This window comes from Desmodus rotundus, chromosome 12 (genome assembly GCF_022682495.2).
Source record: "Desmodus rotundus isolate HL8 chromosome 12, HLdesRot8A.1, whole genome shotgun sequence".
In the NCBI taxonomy this organism is placed as follows: Eukaryota; Metazoa; Chordata; class Mammalia; order Chiroptera; family Phyllostomidae; genus Desmodus; species Desmodus rotundus.
The window spans coordinates 63,849,522-63,865,363 of NC_071398.1; the positions used below are offsets into that span (position 1 = coordinate 63,849,522).

Genomic DNA, 15,842 nt, shown 5'->3' on the forward strand with positions numbered 1-15,842 from the left:
ATCAATGGGAAAGAAAAAAAGAAATTCATTTGAAAACTTTTTCAATTTTCTAATTTAATAGAAATAACCAAAACAATGTGGCTTTCAAACAAGGATTTAAACTAATCTAATACAACTTCTACAACACATTCCAGAGCATTATAACAAGAAATATTTACAGGCAGCTAGTGTATTAAATAACCATGAAAAGAAAATCTTGCTTTTATTACACACCAGCAAAAAACACAGGAACGGAACAATTAGAAACTGTAACTTTTTTAAAAAAATTAAATATGATTATTTAGAGAATACAATACCACAGAAACAGCACTTTTTCTTTAAGAATCATACTGAAGGGTAAGTTAACTATGTGCAAAAATAATAGGAGTTGTGGTGGTAGTAGTAGTAGTAGTAGTAGTAGTAATAAAAATAATGAGGGAAGGAGACCAGTGGAAATACCGGGAGCAAGGAACTAGTAAGGCTATGAATTTATAACCCTTTCGTGTGTCAGTATTTCTACGTAGAAAATTAACAGGCTTTCAGATCGCACAAACCTTTTTTGATAGGCTTATAGCCACCTTTCGCTGAGTGAAAACATAGTGAATGCCTACATTTTTCAGACCAGGAGCAGACAGGCCATTTCACTCTGAAGGTTGAAATTTAGGCCACACTCGGAAGGGAATATTGACTGCAGTGGCACTTGGAAATCACTTCTGTGCCTTCCCACATACAAATTTGGTTAATTTAAAAGAACAGCACTTTTAGTTTTAAAGATCACTTGCTATAAGCGGGCTAAGCTTAATTTTGTACATTTGGTAGTTTGATTATGACAAATATATCCAAATGGACTTAATTTTGTTTCTCTGACACAATAAAAAAAATATATAAAAGACCACAAAGGCAAACACAAGGAACCAAGACGGAAGGAACGCTACACATGCATTCTGGCCCAGCAACAGAAACCATTATATCCCAGAGTACGTGTTGAAATCTGAACTGTCTACGTAAACTGAGGCATATAAATTTTTTTCTTAAAAAAGTACCTTCAATTTTTTTACTCAAACACCTACGTTTAAAAAAATATGCAACTTTCCCCAATTTTTAAAATAAAATGCCACAATATATTGTCATTAGCTCCAGCATACATTTAGTTTTCTTCATTTTTAAAAGATAGACTGGGTGATGTGCATACAAACTTTCCTATAAAACCACCGTCCAGGCGGGACGTGGCACGCTTAGGCAGCAGACTGAAAGCAGTGTTATTGCTTTTTCAAGGAGAGACTACGGGAGAAAGAAAGAAAACGTCCAGGTCGGCGCGGGATCAAACTGGGATTCACCTGGAAAGCCTTGGGCGGCCTTCGGCAGATTATTAACACAGATGGTGCAATTAAGAAATCATAGTAGGAATTCAGAACTTAATTGGTTTAACGAAGAGAGTTGGGGTGGATAGGTTTTTCTGAAGCTACTCACTGATCCAATGCTGATTATGCAAATAAGCAGCGCTAACAAGGAGAGATTTCCTTACTTCAGTGTCATATGTGAGTGGGAGGAGGTAGGGAACTTAAAAGGTCAAGGGCGAGGGAGCCACACCATCTGCTCCCATTTCGGGACACAAAGAGACTCCGAGTGACATCTGGTGGGCCACAGTCCAAGCACAGAGTCAGGAGACCTAGACCTATGAACTTGTTAACACTAATCACTAATAATTACATGGCAGGATACCTGCTGAGGTAATTAATAAATCTACAGTTTGCACACTGTAAACCTTTTTCTTCTATTTTAAAACATTATTTCTTTGGATTAACAAAATAAAAACTGTTAACAAAAAGTGAGAATTAACTGACTTTAAAACTTATTTAAAATTCCCTTGTGTAAGAAATAGAAGTCAGGAAGTACCTGGCTGATTCCGAAAAGGGGACTTTCAACCACGGACCCAGGGCCTGGCCACTGCTCTGTGGTCATGACTGGGCGTTTCTCTCCGGAGCACGGCCTACAATCTAGCCACGCGGGGCGCGCGCACGCTTGACCTTGCGAAGCAATTCCTGCAGCGGATCAGCTCAGCTAAGCACTAAAATACACAAATTTAGGCCAGCGAAACAGACTAAGGAATACTTTGTTCTTGGTGTTCTGATAGGAGATAGAAACTGAAATGTGGCAAAAACTTTGTAAGCTCTTAAGAAAACATTAACATCTCCAAATCAAAAATACTACCTTTTAATGAAGAATACAAGTGCCAGAGAGTATCAAAACAAACTGCCTTCAGGAACTGATATTCAATGTTTGTCTTTTTGAAACAATAGGGAAACATGTAAGGTATCTTAAACATCAATTTAAGTTTTTATACTTTGAACATATATTAGCGCTGAACAGATCAACATAGAAACAGCTTAGATCAGTTAATCAGTGTGCAAAAAAAAGCTTTAAATGAAATCTAAAGTGAACACCTTCATTGATGATGGTTAACTGGTAGCTATTAATGAATGGTAATTCCTCAGCGGTATGAATTATCTTCTGTTAACAGAAATGAAGCCCATTAAATGTTGACAATAAAGTGGCTTTTTAAGAACCAATCTTGAAATAAAACTAAGAGGGAAAACCCCATCTAACATGGAAATGTCTTTAAGGGAACATACTATGTTTTAAGGCCCCAAACATTGAGAAATAAATATTTACTTAAGATTTTGTTTCTTCCTCCATTGGTAGAAACTATATATATGACTTATCTAATAACTGTGAAAGAGCAAGTATTAAATATTAGACAAAATAAAGCTATACTGCTACTTGTCACTTTCCAAAAATGTGCCCTAAGGTATGTCTCCTGACCAAATTAAAATCACAAATGTTGTAGTGAAGAGGGAAATGAGCACAGATAAAAGTCTTTTTAAAGAATTTTCTCCCTCTTATAAGGAAACTTTTCATAGGAATTTGAAATTTGAGTAAAATAACAGAATAGTCAGGGATGTTTTCAAGTTTAACTCAACAAAACTCAGAGAGCAGCTGGAGAACGAAGTTGGTCAACAGCAGAAGCAAAGCCAACACTGTTCACACACCACCGAAGGCTTGAATCACATGCCTACCCCACCACTCTGTTAACAAAAGAAAAACAACCCAAAGGACTTTGCATAATCATTTCTTTAGAGCACTTTATTTGATTCAATATGCACTAAAAAATATTTACCTCTTAGACAATCATGTCAAATAATTTTCATTGAGTAATCTGTCTGAACTGCTTAAGCTGGATTTTTTAAAAGGCAAACAAGTTGCCACAAATCTGCTGATGTCTGAAAATACCTAATGGAGAGTCTTCTATTTTGGTCACTTTATATTCTAATGGGTCCATACAAAAGTAGGACTAAAATTTTTAATCCAACAGAAGAGAAGCCTGTATGTACACAGTCTAAAACACACATCTTGGACGTGAGCATCACAACAGAAGAGAAGAAAAACGAAGCAGAGCCAAGGTGCTTTGTCCACCTTGGGTGCCGAAGTCAGAGTGTGACGGTGGGGTCACTCCACCACCCGCCCATTCAAGTGGGAACTGGCGCGCTCTCAGCATTTACTCACAGCTCTCTTCGTCCTCGAGGCCCCCAGTCCACGCCAATGTCCCACTTGATGGGCCGATGAGTAATCTAACCCTACCAGGTTTCTTTCAATAGTTTGATGTTTTAATAATAAGCTGCTTCTGAAGATTTTCTGGGAAGTCTGTTCTCTATTAAAATAACATAGAACCTCAAAATATGAATGTGAACATTAGAAATAGACAGCATATATTACAAATCCATTCTTGATAGGAACATTAGTAAGAATACACATTAGCTTAAAAAACAGGCTCAGCAAATGTTGCTGATCCGCCAGAAGTTTTCGTTCACTATTTACAAATAAGACAAAGTGAAATACAGAAAAGTTTACACATTTGGTAGCTGACAGATTACTGTTTGCCAATAGTGGTCTATCAGAAAACTGATACGAAGGAAGACTGGATAAGAGCCAGCTGTCACCTTCTCAATCAAGTTTAAATACACAGAAAACTAGGTTAATTTTGAAACAAACATTCTGCCTTTCATGGGAATAACTCTGTGACTTGATGATTTGGTTGAGAGGTGCAATTCTGTGGAAGTATTTTCTGGAAATGATCATTATAATTATGTGATCTGCTACTGGAAAGTTACCATATTTATTTCAGTAGACCATTCAAGTTGATTAAATGATGACCAGTGGTCACGCTCCCTAGACTCCAGGTGTGAACAGAAAATAAAACTGTCGAATCTTTAAACCAATATAGAAACTAAGGCCCAAGAGCATCGCAATGAGAAATAATACAAAGGTAGATTCAATGCACATTTGCACTGACATCAACAATGGAACCGGAACAACTTTGACTTTAACCAGAAAACAAGCCAGTGCGTGTGCGGGTGGAGGGGAGGCGCACACGCTGTTTTAATAACCGTGCACTATGGTCCAAAGAAACAACCGATCAAGCGACACAGCCCTCAGGTGTCACGCCCAGCGTCCTGCACCCATCACCACCAGTCACCAATGTCTGCCAGTTCTAACGATCAGAACTCTTCTTTCTAGTGACAGAGATTTCCGTATCATTTCACTTTTGCTTCTTATTTTTACTTTTAATGGTGCAAGTAAGAGTTCTCTCCCCCTTTCTTGACAAGAATGTGTTTCTGTCCATTATCTCGATCTAATACTATGTAAAAGCTATCAGCTTCTTCAAGGAGGTGCCCACTGCAGGCAGGACATTCGAGTAACACTTCAGTAAAAAGCATTATTTTCTCTTCTCTCTCTCTCTGTTTAAACAGTTGATTTAAGTTCGTGCCATTTTACTTTATATGTATCGGTCTGTCATCTGACTTTAGGCGTTTTCTGCGGGGTTGTATAAAGTCTTCATCAGAGTCCTCAGTTACCTCACCATCATCCTCTTCCTGCTCAAACTCTGGCAAAGGTGCGAAGGTCCTGTCTGAGTAGATCTCTGTGAGTTTATCTTCAAAGTACACTGCAACTGCCTTCCCTGCCTGAGCTACTTCTGAGTCAGCCTGCAAGCAAAAGACAGGGACATTCACCTATTGGTAATGCACAATCCTTCACCAAGTTTGCATGGTCTGAAAAGCTTACCTTCAAATTAATCTCTTGTGTTTCTGCATAAACTTGAACAACTCTCATCATCTAAAAAGGATACCAGAGTCAAAAAAAAAAAGGGAAATTATAATCCTTTCTAAAGTTACAAAACTGCATAGGATTGGCGACAAACGTCAGCCACACTAGGGGAAACAGGTTATAAATGCTATGACCAGATTACAAGTGCTTTCGGAAATTCTGCAGAACATGGAACCACTTTCTTTACAAAGTTCTATTACTAAAGTACTGTGAAACCTCAACAGATTGTCTTGGATTTTGAATTACTAAGGTCAATCTGAGTAAAAGTTGGTCTACATACATCAATCTATTTAAGAGAAATACATCTGTGAAATGAATATTGGAAGAAATGTTGCTTTTAAAAATCTGCCCAACTTTCAACACACCACTTAATCAGAATCCACCTGTATGCAATTTATTAATCATAAATCATTTATTACTAAAGCAGATAAAATGGACCTTCTTCCTGGCAAGCGTTAGCTATAGTTCATGAAAGCGTATTTACTTAAAATAATCTAGGTGGATTAGAAAATAAGACAAAAAACTTGGGACTGTATAAATCTAACTTTGAGTCAAGTTTTCCTCTGTTCTCTGTGGAACATTGCTAATAAGGTGACTATAGACTTTTAACCTAATTAAGAACCTTTTAAAAAATTTTACAAAGTCACCTAGATGCTTCCAGAGGTGGCTATCAGTACATTTTAATAATTCAATATGATTTATTTTAGTAATAGTCATATGGCACCCAAATTTCATCAACAATAAATATGAGATCTTAGTATTAATCTTGAAAAGATTTTTTGAATTCTCATCCAATTTCATTTTCTTCTCCTATGATAATGAAAATTTTCTTTAACAATAGGAGACTTGACTTTTTCCAAAGATAACCAAATTACTTCCTTTAAGGAGGTGTATATCACATTTCTTTTCAAGGTATGGATCACAAATCCTTATCCTCAAAACAAACAAAAAGCAAACAAACAACAACAAAAAATCACAACCAAAGTTAATGAAAGCTACACAAAACCCAACATCATATACTCTGGGCCACTGTTCAGAATGAGCCACCAGAGATCAGTTTATGACTTTAAGGTTCCACATCGATATGGTCAATAATGAAATCAAAGGACACCGTGACAAACGTCTCCTAACGGTATCCAACATGTAGGCCGTCTGTAATCATTTCCCACAAAATACACTTAACCACAGACTACCTCCTGTACTCATCTCAATCCTCAACTGGCTTCAGAAGGGACATTCAATCATATTCCTAATTTATTACATTTAAGTATACACTCAAACTACACATAGTAAACATTCTTCTTTGGAACTGTGGATGAAAATTTTACTTTTGACAGAATTGAAGCAGAAAAAAATTTTAAATCAAATTAGAAAATTCACTTGACGGGAAAAGCAAAACCCAAACAAAACAAGCAAACAGACAAAAACTACTAATGCGAAACTCTATAGTTTGGAAGCTAACATACTTCATTAAACCTTTCACAGTTCTTGAAGATCAAACGGACGTCGGCCACGAAGTCATCTGGGACTTGGTAGTGTTGGGAATGTTTTTTCTGAAGCTTCTTTTTCACAGTGGATAAATCCATTGGTTTCTTTATAATTTTATAGTAGTTTGGTATCTTAAAAAAAAAACACACAAATAGTTACGGCTAGGTAAGGATTCTCCAAAAATGCCAAATTGTTTAATATGAAAATGTACAGCACATGAATTTTAGGAAAAAATGTGCTAATCACTGAGCCAGCTACTTGCAAACTTGGGGTTCAGTGAATATACTTTAAATCTTTGGCCCTGATTGCATCACGGATCATGTCCGGAATGGGTGGCAGTCTCCATGTTAATGAAGGTCCCCAATTTCTGTCTTTAATAAGTAGATTTGGGAAGAAAGCAAACAGCAAGGATAGCCCGTCACTAATGTTAAGGACACATCTGGCTCATCAGAATTTTATGATTCCTCAAGAGGTTATTTTCAAATAGGAAAGAAAAAATGTTACAAAAGGTATTATTATTAGAATGGTATGATTTAGAATGATTATATTTATATCACAAAGTACTCTGGACATAGGAACAGAAGAAGAAAGACTGTAATAACTACCCCCCAAATTTTTTAATCAACCATTTAGTGGTCATGCTCGAATGTTCTGGCCCCCACTCTTGATCAAAAATTTGTATCCTTGGGAAATAACTGAACATGGAGAAGCTATTTAAATAGTTCATGAAAAATCATTATTTGAAAGTAACTTTATACTGTAAAGTCCCCGAACTTTATTAAAGACAAGACAGACTTCCTAACATCAGGTGATTACTCTGTGCGGAAAACACCTTCCTAGTGTCCAGACTTCTGTGCTCCGCAGCTCCCTGCCGAGCCCATGCAGTGCACAAGCCTACCGGTCAATGCTCTGGACCAGGCCTGGTTCCCCCCGTGTCTTCATTCCACCACCGATGGCTGACAAATAAATGCGTGTAGCGTGTTCTTGTCCCACTGGTCACACACTGAGCACCTCCTATGTTCCTTCTGTTACGGGACTTTGGGGCCTTTATTCCTTAAAAAAGCCCCCTTTAAGTTAAATAAACAGCACTGACTTATACAATTTTCGCAGTCTTTTCTGAATCTTGCCTTTTCAAAAGAGGGTTTATGAAGGCAGAGCCAGTGTGAAATTCATTTTTATGTGTTTATTCAAACTAATACTTACACTGTTTTCTCCCCAACGTACAGAGCAGGTATTATACAACTAGAACCTTAAGAAATAATTTAGTCCAATACTCTCACAGCAAAGTTTAAAAAGGCAAAAAATCGTGTAATTTCCCCAAAGTTATAAGGATGGTTAATGGCAGAACTAAGAGAAGAAGTTGTCTTCTGACTCCTAGGTTCAAGATCATTTCATTATACCTGTATCCCTTACGTCCATCTTAAAAGTAAAAGAGGACACGGCAATTCAATTCATTAAGTTTTCATCACAGCAACGAAATCTTTAAAAACAAACCTCAATTTTAAGAAGTGAATCTCACATCCTAGCCCTACTGAAATTTCTGATTATAAGAAATACTCAAAATGTTACTAGGTACTATGCTAAAACATTTTACACAGGTTACCATACACAATCCTCAAAGAACCCAATTAGGGAAGAAATAGTATTAGGAAAGAAAATTTCAGCCTTGGAAAGGTCAAGGAGATTATTCAAGAAGCCTGAGTTTTAACACAGGGAGTCTAACTTCTTTAGCAGGGAGGCACTAAGGTAAACAACTTACCGAAGCAGGAACTGGCTCCTGGAATTCAATACTTAATTCATGACAATAGAGGTAAAGCAGGAGACGTTCACATTTCTGGCCCCCCAAAAAGAAAAGAAAACCCTTAGTTGAGTTTCTAGTACAAACTGGTCATAAGCTTCTCACATCCTAGCTCTTCAACTGAACATACACCCAGATAAAACTGCCTGGTTTCCCATACAGTTTTGAAACTATCTTCTGTTCTGCTTTCAATGAACTTACCAAAGACAGAAGGCCATTGTTCTTATCTATTATTAACTCAACTATTTACAGACATGGAAAGGAGTGAGAAACGTAACAAACAGCATTCTGTACAACAATTTACAGATTACCTGGTAATCTATAAACTATCGCTGTTGCTATTCATTGTAATTCCCTTAGGGAGGCTGGCCACGTGTTACTATTCCCTTTCTCGAAATGACTCCATTCTGGGTCAAAATTAAATAAAAACTATCTGTGTAAGTCTTCTCAATCCTATTCTAGAATTTTTTTTACACAAAGATAAATTGAAATGCATTTTACATTTACGGTTTTCATTTACTTAAACTTCTTTTAATATTAAGTTCGTACACTCTAAGCATACACTTTCTCTTTACAGACAGCAAAGGATTTTATAAACATATACATCGGATCAGAGCCAAACGCAACTGTAATTAACCACAGAACTATGTGAAAGCTACTTTGTCTTTGGAGATCAGACTACGGGCCACACGAGCAGAAATTCAACTGAAGTTGAGGAAAGGATTTCAGATTCCATTTTTCATATGATGAGAAGTTATTAGAGGACTTTAGGCAAGAACATGACAGCCTTGTTTGCATTTTCAAAAAGAACACTATGAACAGCACAGAAAATGACTGCAAAAGGGCAAGAGCAGAATCGGGGAGCCCAGGGACGAGATTAATGCGACAGTGCAGATGACAGACCATGGTGGCTGTCTCAGGAGGTCATGGTTCGGGAAAGTAAGAAAACAGTATTACAGTCACTCCCGATTCTTTTACTTCTCATAGATTTCTCATCTGAGTAACAGAGATAAACAGTGGTGTCATTCAATGATATAAAACACTGGGGGAGAAGTACAGTTTTTTACATCGTTATCTGCTTGTTTATTGCTTTTGCTTTTGGAAGATGACTTTGAAAAATCAATACTTTGGCTGGGGCCCTGACTGGTGCGGCTCAGACAGCTGGGTGTCATCCCGCAAAGCGCAGTTCACAGGTTCGATTCCTGGCAAGCGGTCGATGTGCCTCTCTCACACTAATGTATCTCTCCCTCTCTTTCTCCCTCCCTTACCCTCTGTCGAAAATAAAGATTTTGCTTGGGACATGTTAAATGCGAAAAAGCTGGATGAAGAGCCTAGAGCTGAGGGCTAAAGATTTCAGAACTCATCAATATACCATTAGATGCAGAGATTAAGAAATGAAACTGTATCAAGTTACATGGATATTACACTTAAAAAAATTCAGCATGTTTCCAAGGGCTGTGGCTGGTTGTAGCCATGAGGTCTCCAACTGCATGCGAGAGCAACCTGGAGAGACTCTGACAGCTCAGGTCAGCATAGTACCTGCAGCTGCCACTCGCCTTTCCCATAACATCTCAGCAAATAAGTAAAATTTTAAAAATGTATAGCAAGGCAGCTACAGAATCCCTAATAATATATCAATTTATTTGACACTTACCCTTTGGTCCACAGGGCTTAATCCCTGTGCAGTTTTCCCCTTCTTACTATGTTGCAAATTGTCACAATCATATTCAACTTCTGGTTTCCCAATATCTCTGCAAAATGTGCATATCCAGTCCCCACTGAGGAGAAAAACAGGCAATCAGTCCATATTTTTGTAACAAAACTCACTCTAGAGAAGCTAATTCCCTAGAAGTTAAGACTAATTTGTTGTTTTCTTTCTTTTCTACTTATGGGGGGGTGGGGGTGGGAAGGGATGTTCTAATCTTATCAAATCTCATAAAGTGAGGCTGTATGATAAAAGCTTTCCCAGGCATTCTTCAATTGATTAGCTACCAGAAAGCAGTATGAAACTGGCATGTTGACAGTCAAAAGGGTTTTTCCTAGTATAAAGTTGATGACCTGTACTTGCAGCATAAGACCAACTCTCAGGCCCCAGGAACTGTAACGGCCCCGTGTTCACGGACAAGAGCACAGGATATGGAATTCCTCAGGTGTCCTGTACTGTTTCGGCTTGTATTAAACAAAACATGCCAAATAAAAACAATTCTTTTCTCATGGCCAGTCAAAAGCCTAGGACACACACACACACACACTCCTACAAGTGCAAGCACATGCACACATACCCCTAATCTTTTAAATCTGCTCAGTCTATGGCTTGTTTACATCAAGATTTCTATCAAACCATAAACTCCAATGACTCACTCATATTCAATCTCCCCCACCCCTACCGCATATGAATAAATTCTAAGTCTAGAGACTATACTGATGTGTGCCAACAGTCTCATTTCCTTCCAAAGCATCTGCCTTTGAGAGAAAGCACTCAGTGACAGAATTCTAATGTTCCAGCAGATGTTACTATTCAACGAAAAAAAATATGAAAAGCCTTAATTTCTAACCAAAATGCCAGTGCTTTTCTTTTCTAAAAAAGTAAAGAAAAAGAAGGCTGTCATTGCATCTCTGGCAAATGACTATACCTCCTAAGATTTAGGTAAGAATTACAAATCTTCGGAAAAATATTCTGGCACTATTTCTATATCCACCACTTTTCTAAGGCAAAAGGTTGAATTTTTCAAAAAGGGTAGTATCACTCAAGTAAAATTACTGCTTCTCAGAAATCTAAGAGGAGCCCTGGCCAGTCTGGCTTGGTTGGTTGGAGCATTATCTCGTAAACCGTAAGGTCACAGGTTCGATTCCCAGTCAGGGCACATGCCAAGGTTGTGGGTTCTATCCCCAGGTCTCGGCGCATACTAGAGGCAACCAATCAATGTTTCACTCACATTGATGTTCCTCTCCCTCTCTTTCTCCCTCCCTTTCCCCCTCTCTTAAATCAGTAAGGATGTCCTCCAGTGACAAAGACGAGAAGGGGAGGGGAGGGGAGGGGAGAGGAAAAAAGGAAAGAAATCTAATCATCTATAGACAGAAAAGCAGCTGGGTTTTCCCAAGAATACTGGTTTACTTTCACTTGAAAAGAAACCTAGGGTATGACTGAGGAAGGGGAAAGGCTGAAATAAAGAAGTATGACTCTACTATTTTATGATCTCTAGAAGATAAAATTGTGTGAACATAAAACGTTCAATGGAAGGAAGAAAAGGAGCTCTTCTAGAGCAAACTCTACCACATGTAGTGCAGGCAACAATCCCCGAGAATCTGTGAACTGCCCAAAGTAACGAGGCTAGTTCGCGACAGAGTCACCGCTAGACGACAGGCTGTGAAGCCCAGCCCAGCACATCGGTCCCACTGTGTTAGCTGGTAGCACGGCTTGCCATGGGGTCACACAGTCTGAGGACAACGCTCTTTCTTTCTTTATTTTATTCCCCAAATTATTCACTTTTAAATCAGTCAGTAACTGTCCACTCCAAAGTTAATGACTGAAAGACATTCCAACCAGATCAAAGGAAAAGTCCGAGAAATCTGCACACAGTGCTTCAGGCAGGCACTACTACCAAATTAACTGCTTCCAGTGGTCAAGAGGAAGCTATTTCCCCAACAATTCAAGATACAGAAGGTGATTTTACAAAGGTGTTTTTTTCTTTAAAATGCCTTCTGAGAGCTTTCAAACATTACAAAAGTAACTTTGGGTAAGATCCGATAGAGTTTCCATAAAACTAAATAGTATTCATAAATAAAATCCTAACTATAGACCCCATTAAAATTAATGGCAATAGATTTTTAAAAATTCAGCTTCAAGAGGAAATCTACTTTCTCCAACACTCGAGACCCTTGCCCTTCACAATCTGGAGTTGTATCTAATTTGTTTACATTAAGTATAAACTAAAGGCCAGGAAATTATCTATTTTTTATCATTAATGCTCCACTTAGATCTTGGGCATTTTATCATTCAGCTATTAGCTTCTCTCGAAGGTAACACCAAAGGAATAATAAATAGGCCCACGTTTTACAGAAATACTACGTATGCATTAGTTTAGACGGCCATCTGCCCTGAATAACTTTCTGGGGGTTTTTTTTAGCTCATGAAGATAAAAAACAAAAAAATCAATTCTTTCGCTGATACCTTGGAAAGCTAAGAAGTGTTGGAACATGACAAGTTAGATGAAAAACCTTTGGGCATTTTTCACAGCACAAGAGGTCCCCTCCGTTTTGGCAGACAGCACACCAGTCCTCATTTGGGTCATCATCTTTGCTGTTACCGTCTCCTCCCATTCTCGCCGCCCTGTGCATGAGGCTTCGAACTGAGGACTTTCCGTTAACGAGGCTGCTGAGCCCTGACTGTTTGCAGCTTTCACTCGTATCCGCAGGCTCGGTTTTCACGTGGTTTTCCAGGCCCGGTAACGCGTCCAGCTCGCTCTCCAGGTGCAGGCTGGTTGAGAGAGGTGGCGTCAGGCTGCTCTCAGGGCTGCTCAGCTACAACAAAACGAGGACAGACTCCTGAAGAATCGTTTCATTCCTGTTGTTTACAGTGTGTGTGTGTGTGCTTAAAATCACGTCAACCTATACACAAACTTAAAATTATTCTGGGAATTGCATTAGTGACATAAAGGAACAAAATTAACCCCAAAATTATTTAGGCATGTTAATTTATAGTGAATTTCAACATGTTAATACTGGTTCACTCAGATAGTAAGGAAATTAATTTAACGGTTAAGCACACTGATTTGGGAGTAAGCAGAGGGTTATACTTTTCCTACCCAAAGTTGACTTTGGTATGTTATTTTTCACAAAAGAATCTGTTGCGTAGTTTTTGAGAAGCATTCTGAAATAGTCTTCTGCTCACTTATTCTACAAATGCAGGAAGATTGTAACAACACAAAAAAGAATATTCGACCCTGTTCTGGGGGTAACTTTCCACACTAAGTCCTGGGTGAAGAGGTGAGACTGCTCCTCAACGCCAAGGGCTCGGCGTGCTGCCCTCTACAACTACATGCACCGCATTCGCCACACAGGGGCTCGAGCTCGAGTTTCTGTGCCAACCACACAGAAAATGAGGCTTCTCGTCTGGGCAGGAAGAAAAACCAAGATGGAAATATCAAAACGATGAGGGACTTTGGCCTTCTTTCATCCTATATATAAATTCTATAGTGTTCCACTGGGAACTCTAAAATGGTTAGTCATTCATAAGCTAAAGGTGATCTTCCCATCACAGAACTCTTTGATTGTTAAACTTCTTTCATGTCAGCAGCCTTAATTCTGAACCTACAGGCCCAGGAAAATAGCCAAGGACCATTTGTGGCCTAAGACTCAATGGGACTATTGAGATGATTAATAAATTCAGAATAAGACGGAACTTGATTTAGAATCATGGCAAAAATACTGACCAATTACAAACTAAAAGATCACTTGAAATGAGTCCTTAATTGATTAAGTCTGTTCTGATTAGAGAGCGAGATTTGTCTAGCACCGGGCACAAACATTCAAACAAATAAACGTTCACAGACGCACTGTCCTGTCCGACACACTCAGACGGGAGGCCCTGGGCGGGCCCAGAGGGACTTTACCATGCAGGCACTCCTCCTGCCGTCCTCTGTCTTCTCTTGTTTCACAGCTCCTGAGAAGCTGCATATTTCATCTTCAGTCCCAGGCTCTTGCTTGACCTTCACTTGATCAGACTTGAAACTAAGATTTGTCTTCTCAGCAGTTCTTCCTGATGACCCACAGCTAATAAAAAACGACAAAGGCCACGTATGTTTGACTGTGTGGTGAATATAAAAGTAATCATCATTAACATGAAAACAGACAATTTATTAACTTTAAAATGATAAGGACACTTTATATTGGTATTAAGAGGACTGTGGTATAAACTAGCTTCCACTTCTTAAACATGTAGATCACACTTTCGGAAGACCTTACAAATACCATGTTATGGTCTGAGGCACTTACACTAATCATGTAAGAAGTCTAGTAAGTGATAGTTTCCCAAGGCTAATAGCACAGAATGTTGGTGTTGGTGATCGCTTCTCTCTATGCAAGTAGTTTCAATTCTTCTCTACCCACAAATATCTGAGGAAAAAGGAACTGCCACTTTAATTTTTGAGGGCAGGGGATTGGGAAAAGAAGGTAACAAATAGTGAAGAACCCAGAAGGTCCTTGTTTGAAATCAATGCAATGATACATGACTAACCAGTTCCATCTGGGTCACGAAGCAAAACCACTGGCAAGAGAAAGTGAGTAATTGGTAAGACTGTATTACTTCTAAGAATAAATGTTTTTTCACTCAATTTATACTTTTCTTCTAAAAATACTTATCATTGCCCTGCCTGGTGTGGCCCAGTGGATTGAGCACCAGCCTGCAAACCAAAGCGTTGCTGGTTCAATTCCCAGTCAGGGTACATGCCTGGGTTGTGGGTCAGGTCCCCAGTTGGGGGCGCATAAGAGGCAACTACACATTAATATTTCTCTCTTGTCTAAAAATAAATAAATAAAGTATTTTGAAATAAAAAAAACTGATCATTAACTTCAAGTATAATTAACAAGTCTAGCAAGTGTTTAAAAGGACCAGTCTTCAAAAATGCATGTGCACACATACAAAAAATTTACAGAGCGTACGTCTTTCCTGCTTATACTAAATTATGTACACTAAAGAGTAAAAATCAGTTAACACTACTGTATTTTGTCAACATACTCTTAGTGCTGTCCACCAAAAAGGCAGAAGAAACAGTGAACACTTCAGCAGTAACGAGTATGCCTAGTACCTAGCAGAGTGTCTCCAAGCACCATTTTCCTCACTAATGTGACCAGATTTCTTAGGCAAGTGGCGGACTCCAGGTCTGAGGCCGGGAATGTACAAGATGAACCTGGAACATCATTTCACAAGAAGAAACAAGGAAGCTTTCAGAGACTTCCGGGGTTATAACAAAACAACTAAAGGGGCCAACTCTAAAAAGCTGACAGTCCAAAAATAGAAAACTTTAAGCATCAACGAAACCACATCTATAATGGTTGAGAACATAAAATATGTTTAAATGTGAGTTTATAAAGTTAAAAATGATAAGACTCATTGACTACTGTTGGAGAGTGCTGGGAAATCAATTCATTATTATAAAAATACGTAAATAAAGAGAAAGAATCGATTCACTCAGCCTTTCCTATAACCTAACAGATAACGACAAAGTTTCTCTTTACAGAAATAGTTTAAAATAGTAAACTAAGAAGGAGTACAATAATTTAAAAACACATTTTTCAATTAGTTAAAAAAGAGAAAATGAATATTAATGGTTGTTATCAGAAAACGAACAAAAGCCAAGCAGACACTACGTGCCCCTCAGGGCACTGCGCGCCCCCCCTCCACAATGAGGCCGCC

The 15,842-nt window shown here is 38.5% G+C and overlaps 1 protein-coding gene and 1 non-coding gene across 3 annotated transcripts in view; one reads left to right on the top strand and one right to left on the bottom strand.

Annotated features, from left to right (window-relative positions):
• Positions 1–217: 217 nt before the first annotated feature.
• Positions 218–15,842, bottom strand: part of TRIM33 (tripartite motif containing 33) — a 109,436-nt gene continuing 93,811 nt past the window's right edge. Inside the window, exons 14-20 of one of the 2 annotated variants that reach the window (XM_024570588.4) lie at positions 14,041–14,200; positions 12,600–12,949; positions 10,083–10,206; positions 8,390–8,464; positions 6,609–6,761; positions 5,101–5,151; positions 218–5,021 (exon numbers count right to left, since the gene is read on the bottom strand). In XM_024570588.4, coding sequence (XP_024426356.2) covers positions 4,809–5,021; positions 5,101–5,151; positions 6,609–6,761; positions 8,390–8,464; positions 10,083–10,206; positions 12,600–12,949; positions 14,041–14,200 — 1,126 coding nt within the window. In that variant the 3' untranslated portion in view covers positions 218–4,808. The remainder of the gene's footprint in view (positions 5,022–5,100; positions 5,152–6,608; positions 6,762–8,389; positions 8,465–10,082; positions 10,207–12,599; positions 12,950–14,040; positions 14,201–15,842) is intronic. The other variant, XM_053914484.2, reaches the window with a different exon arrangement.
• LOC112314107 (small nucleolar RNA SNORA44) lies at positions 9,867–9,997 on the top strand. Its single transcript, XR_002975772.1, has one exon. It is a non-coding gene; the product is annotated as a small nucleolar RNA SNORA44 (small nucleolar RNA).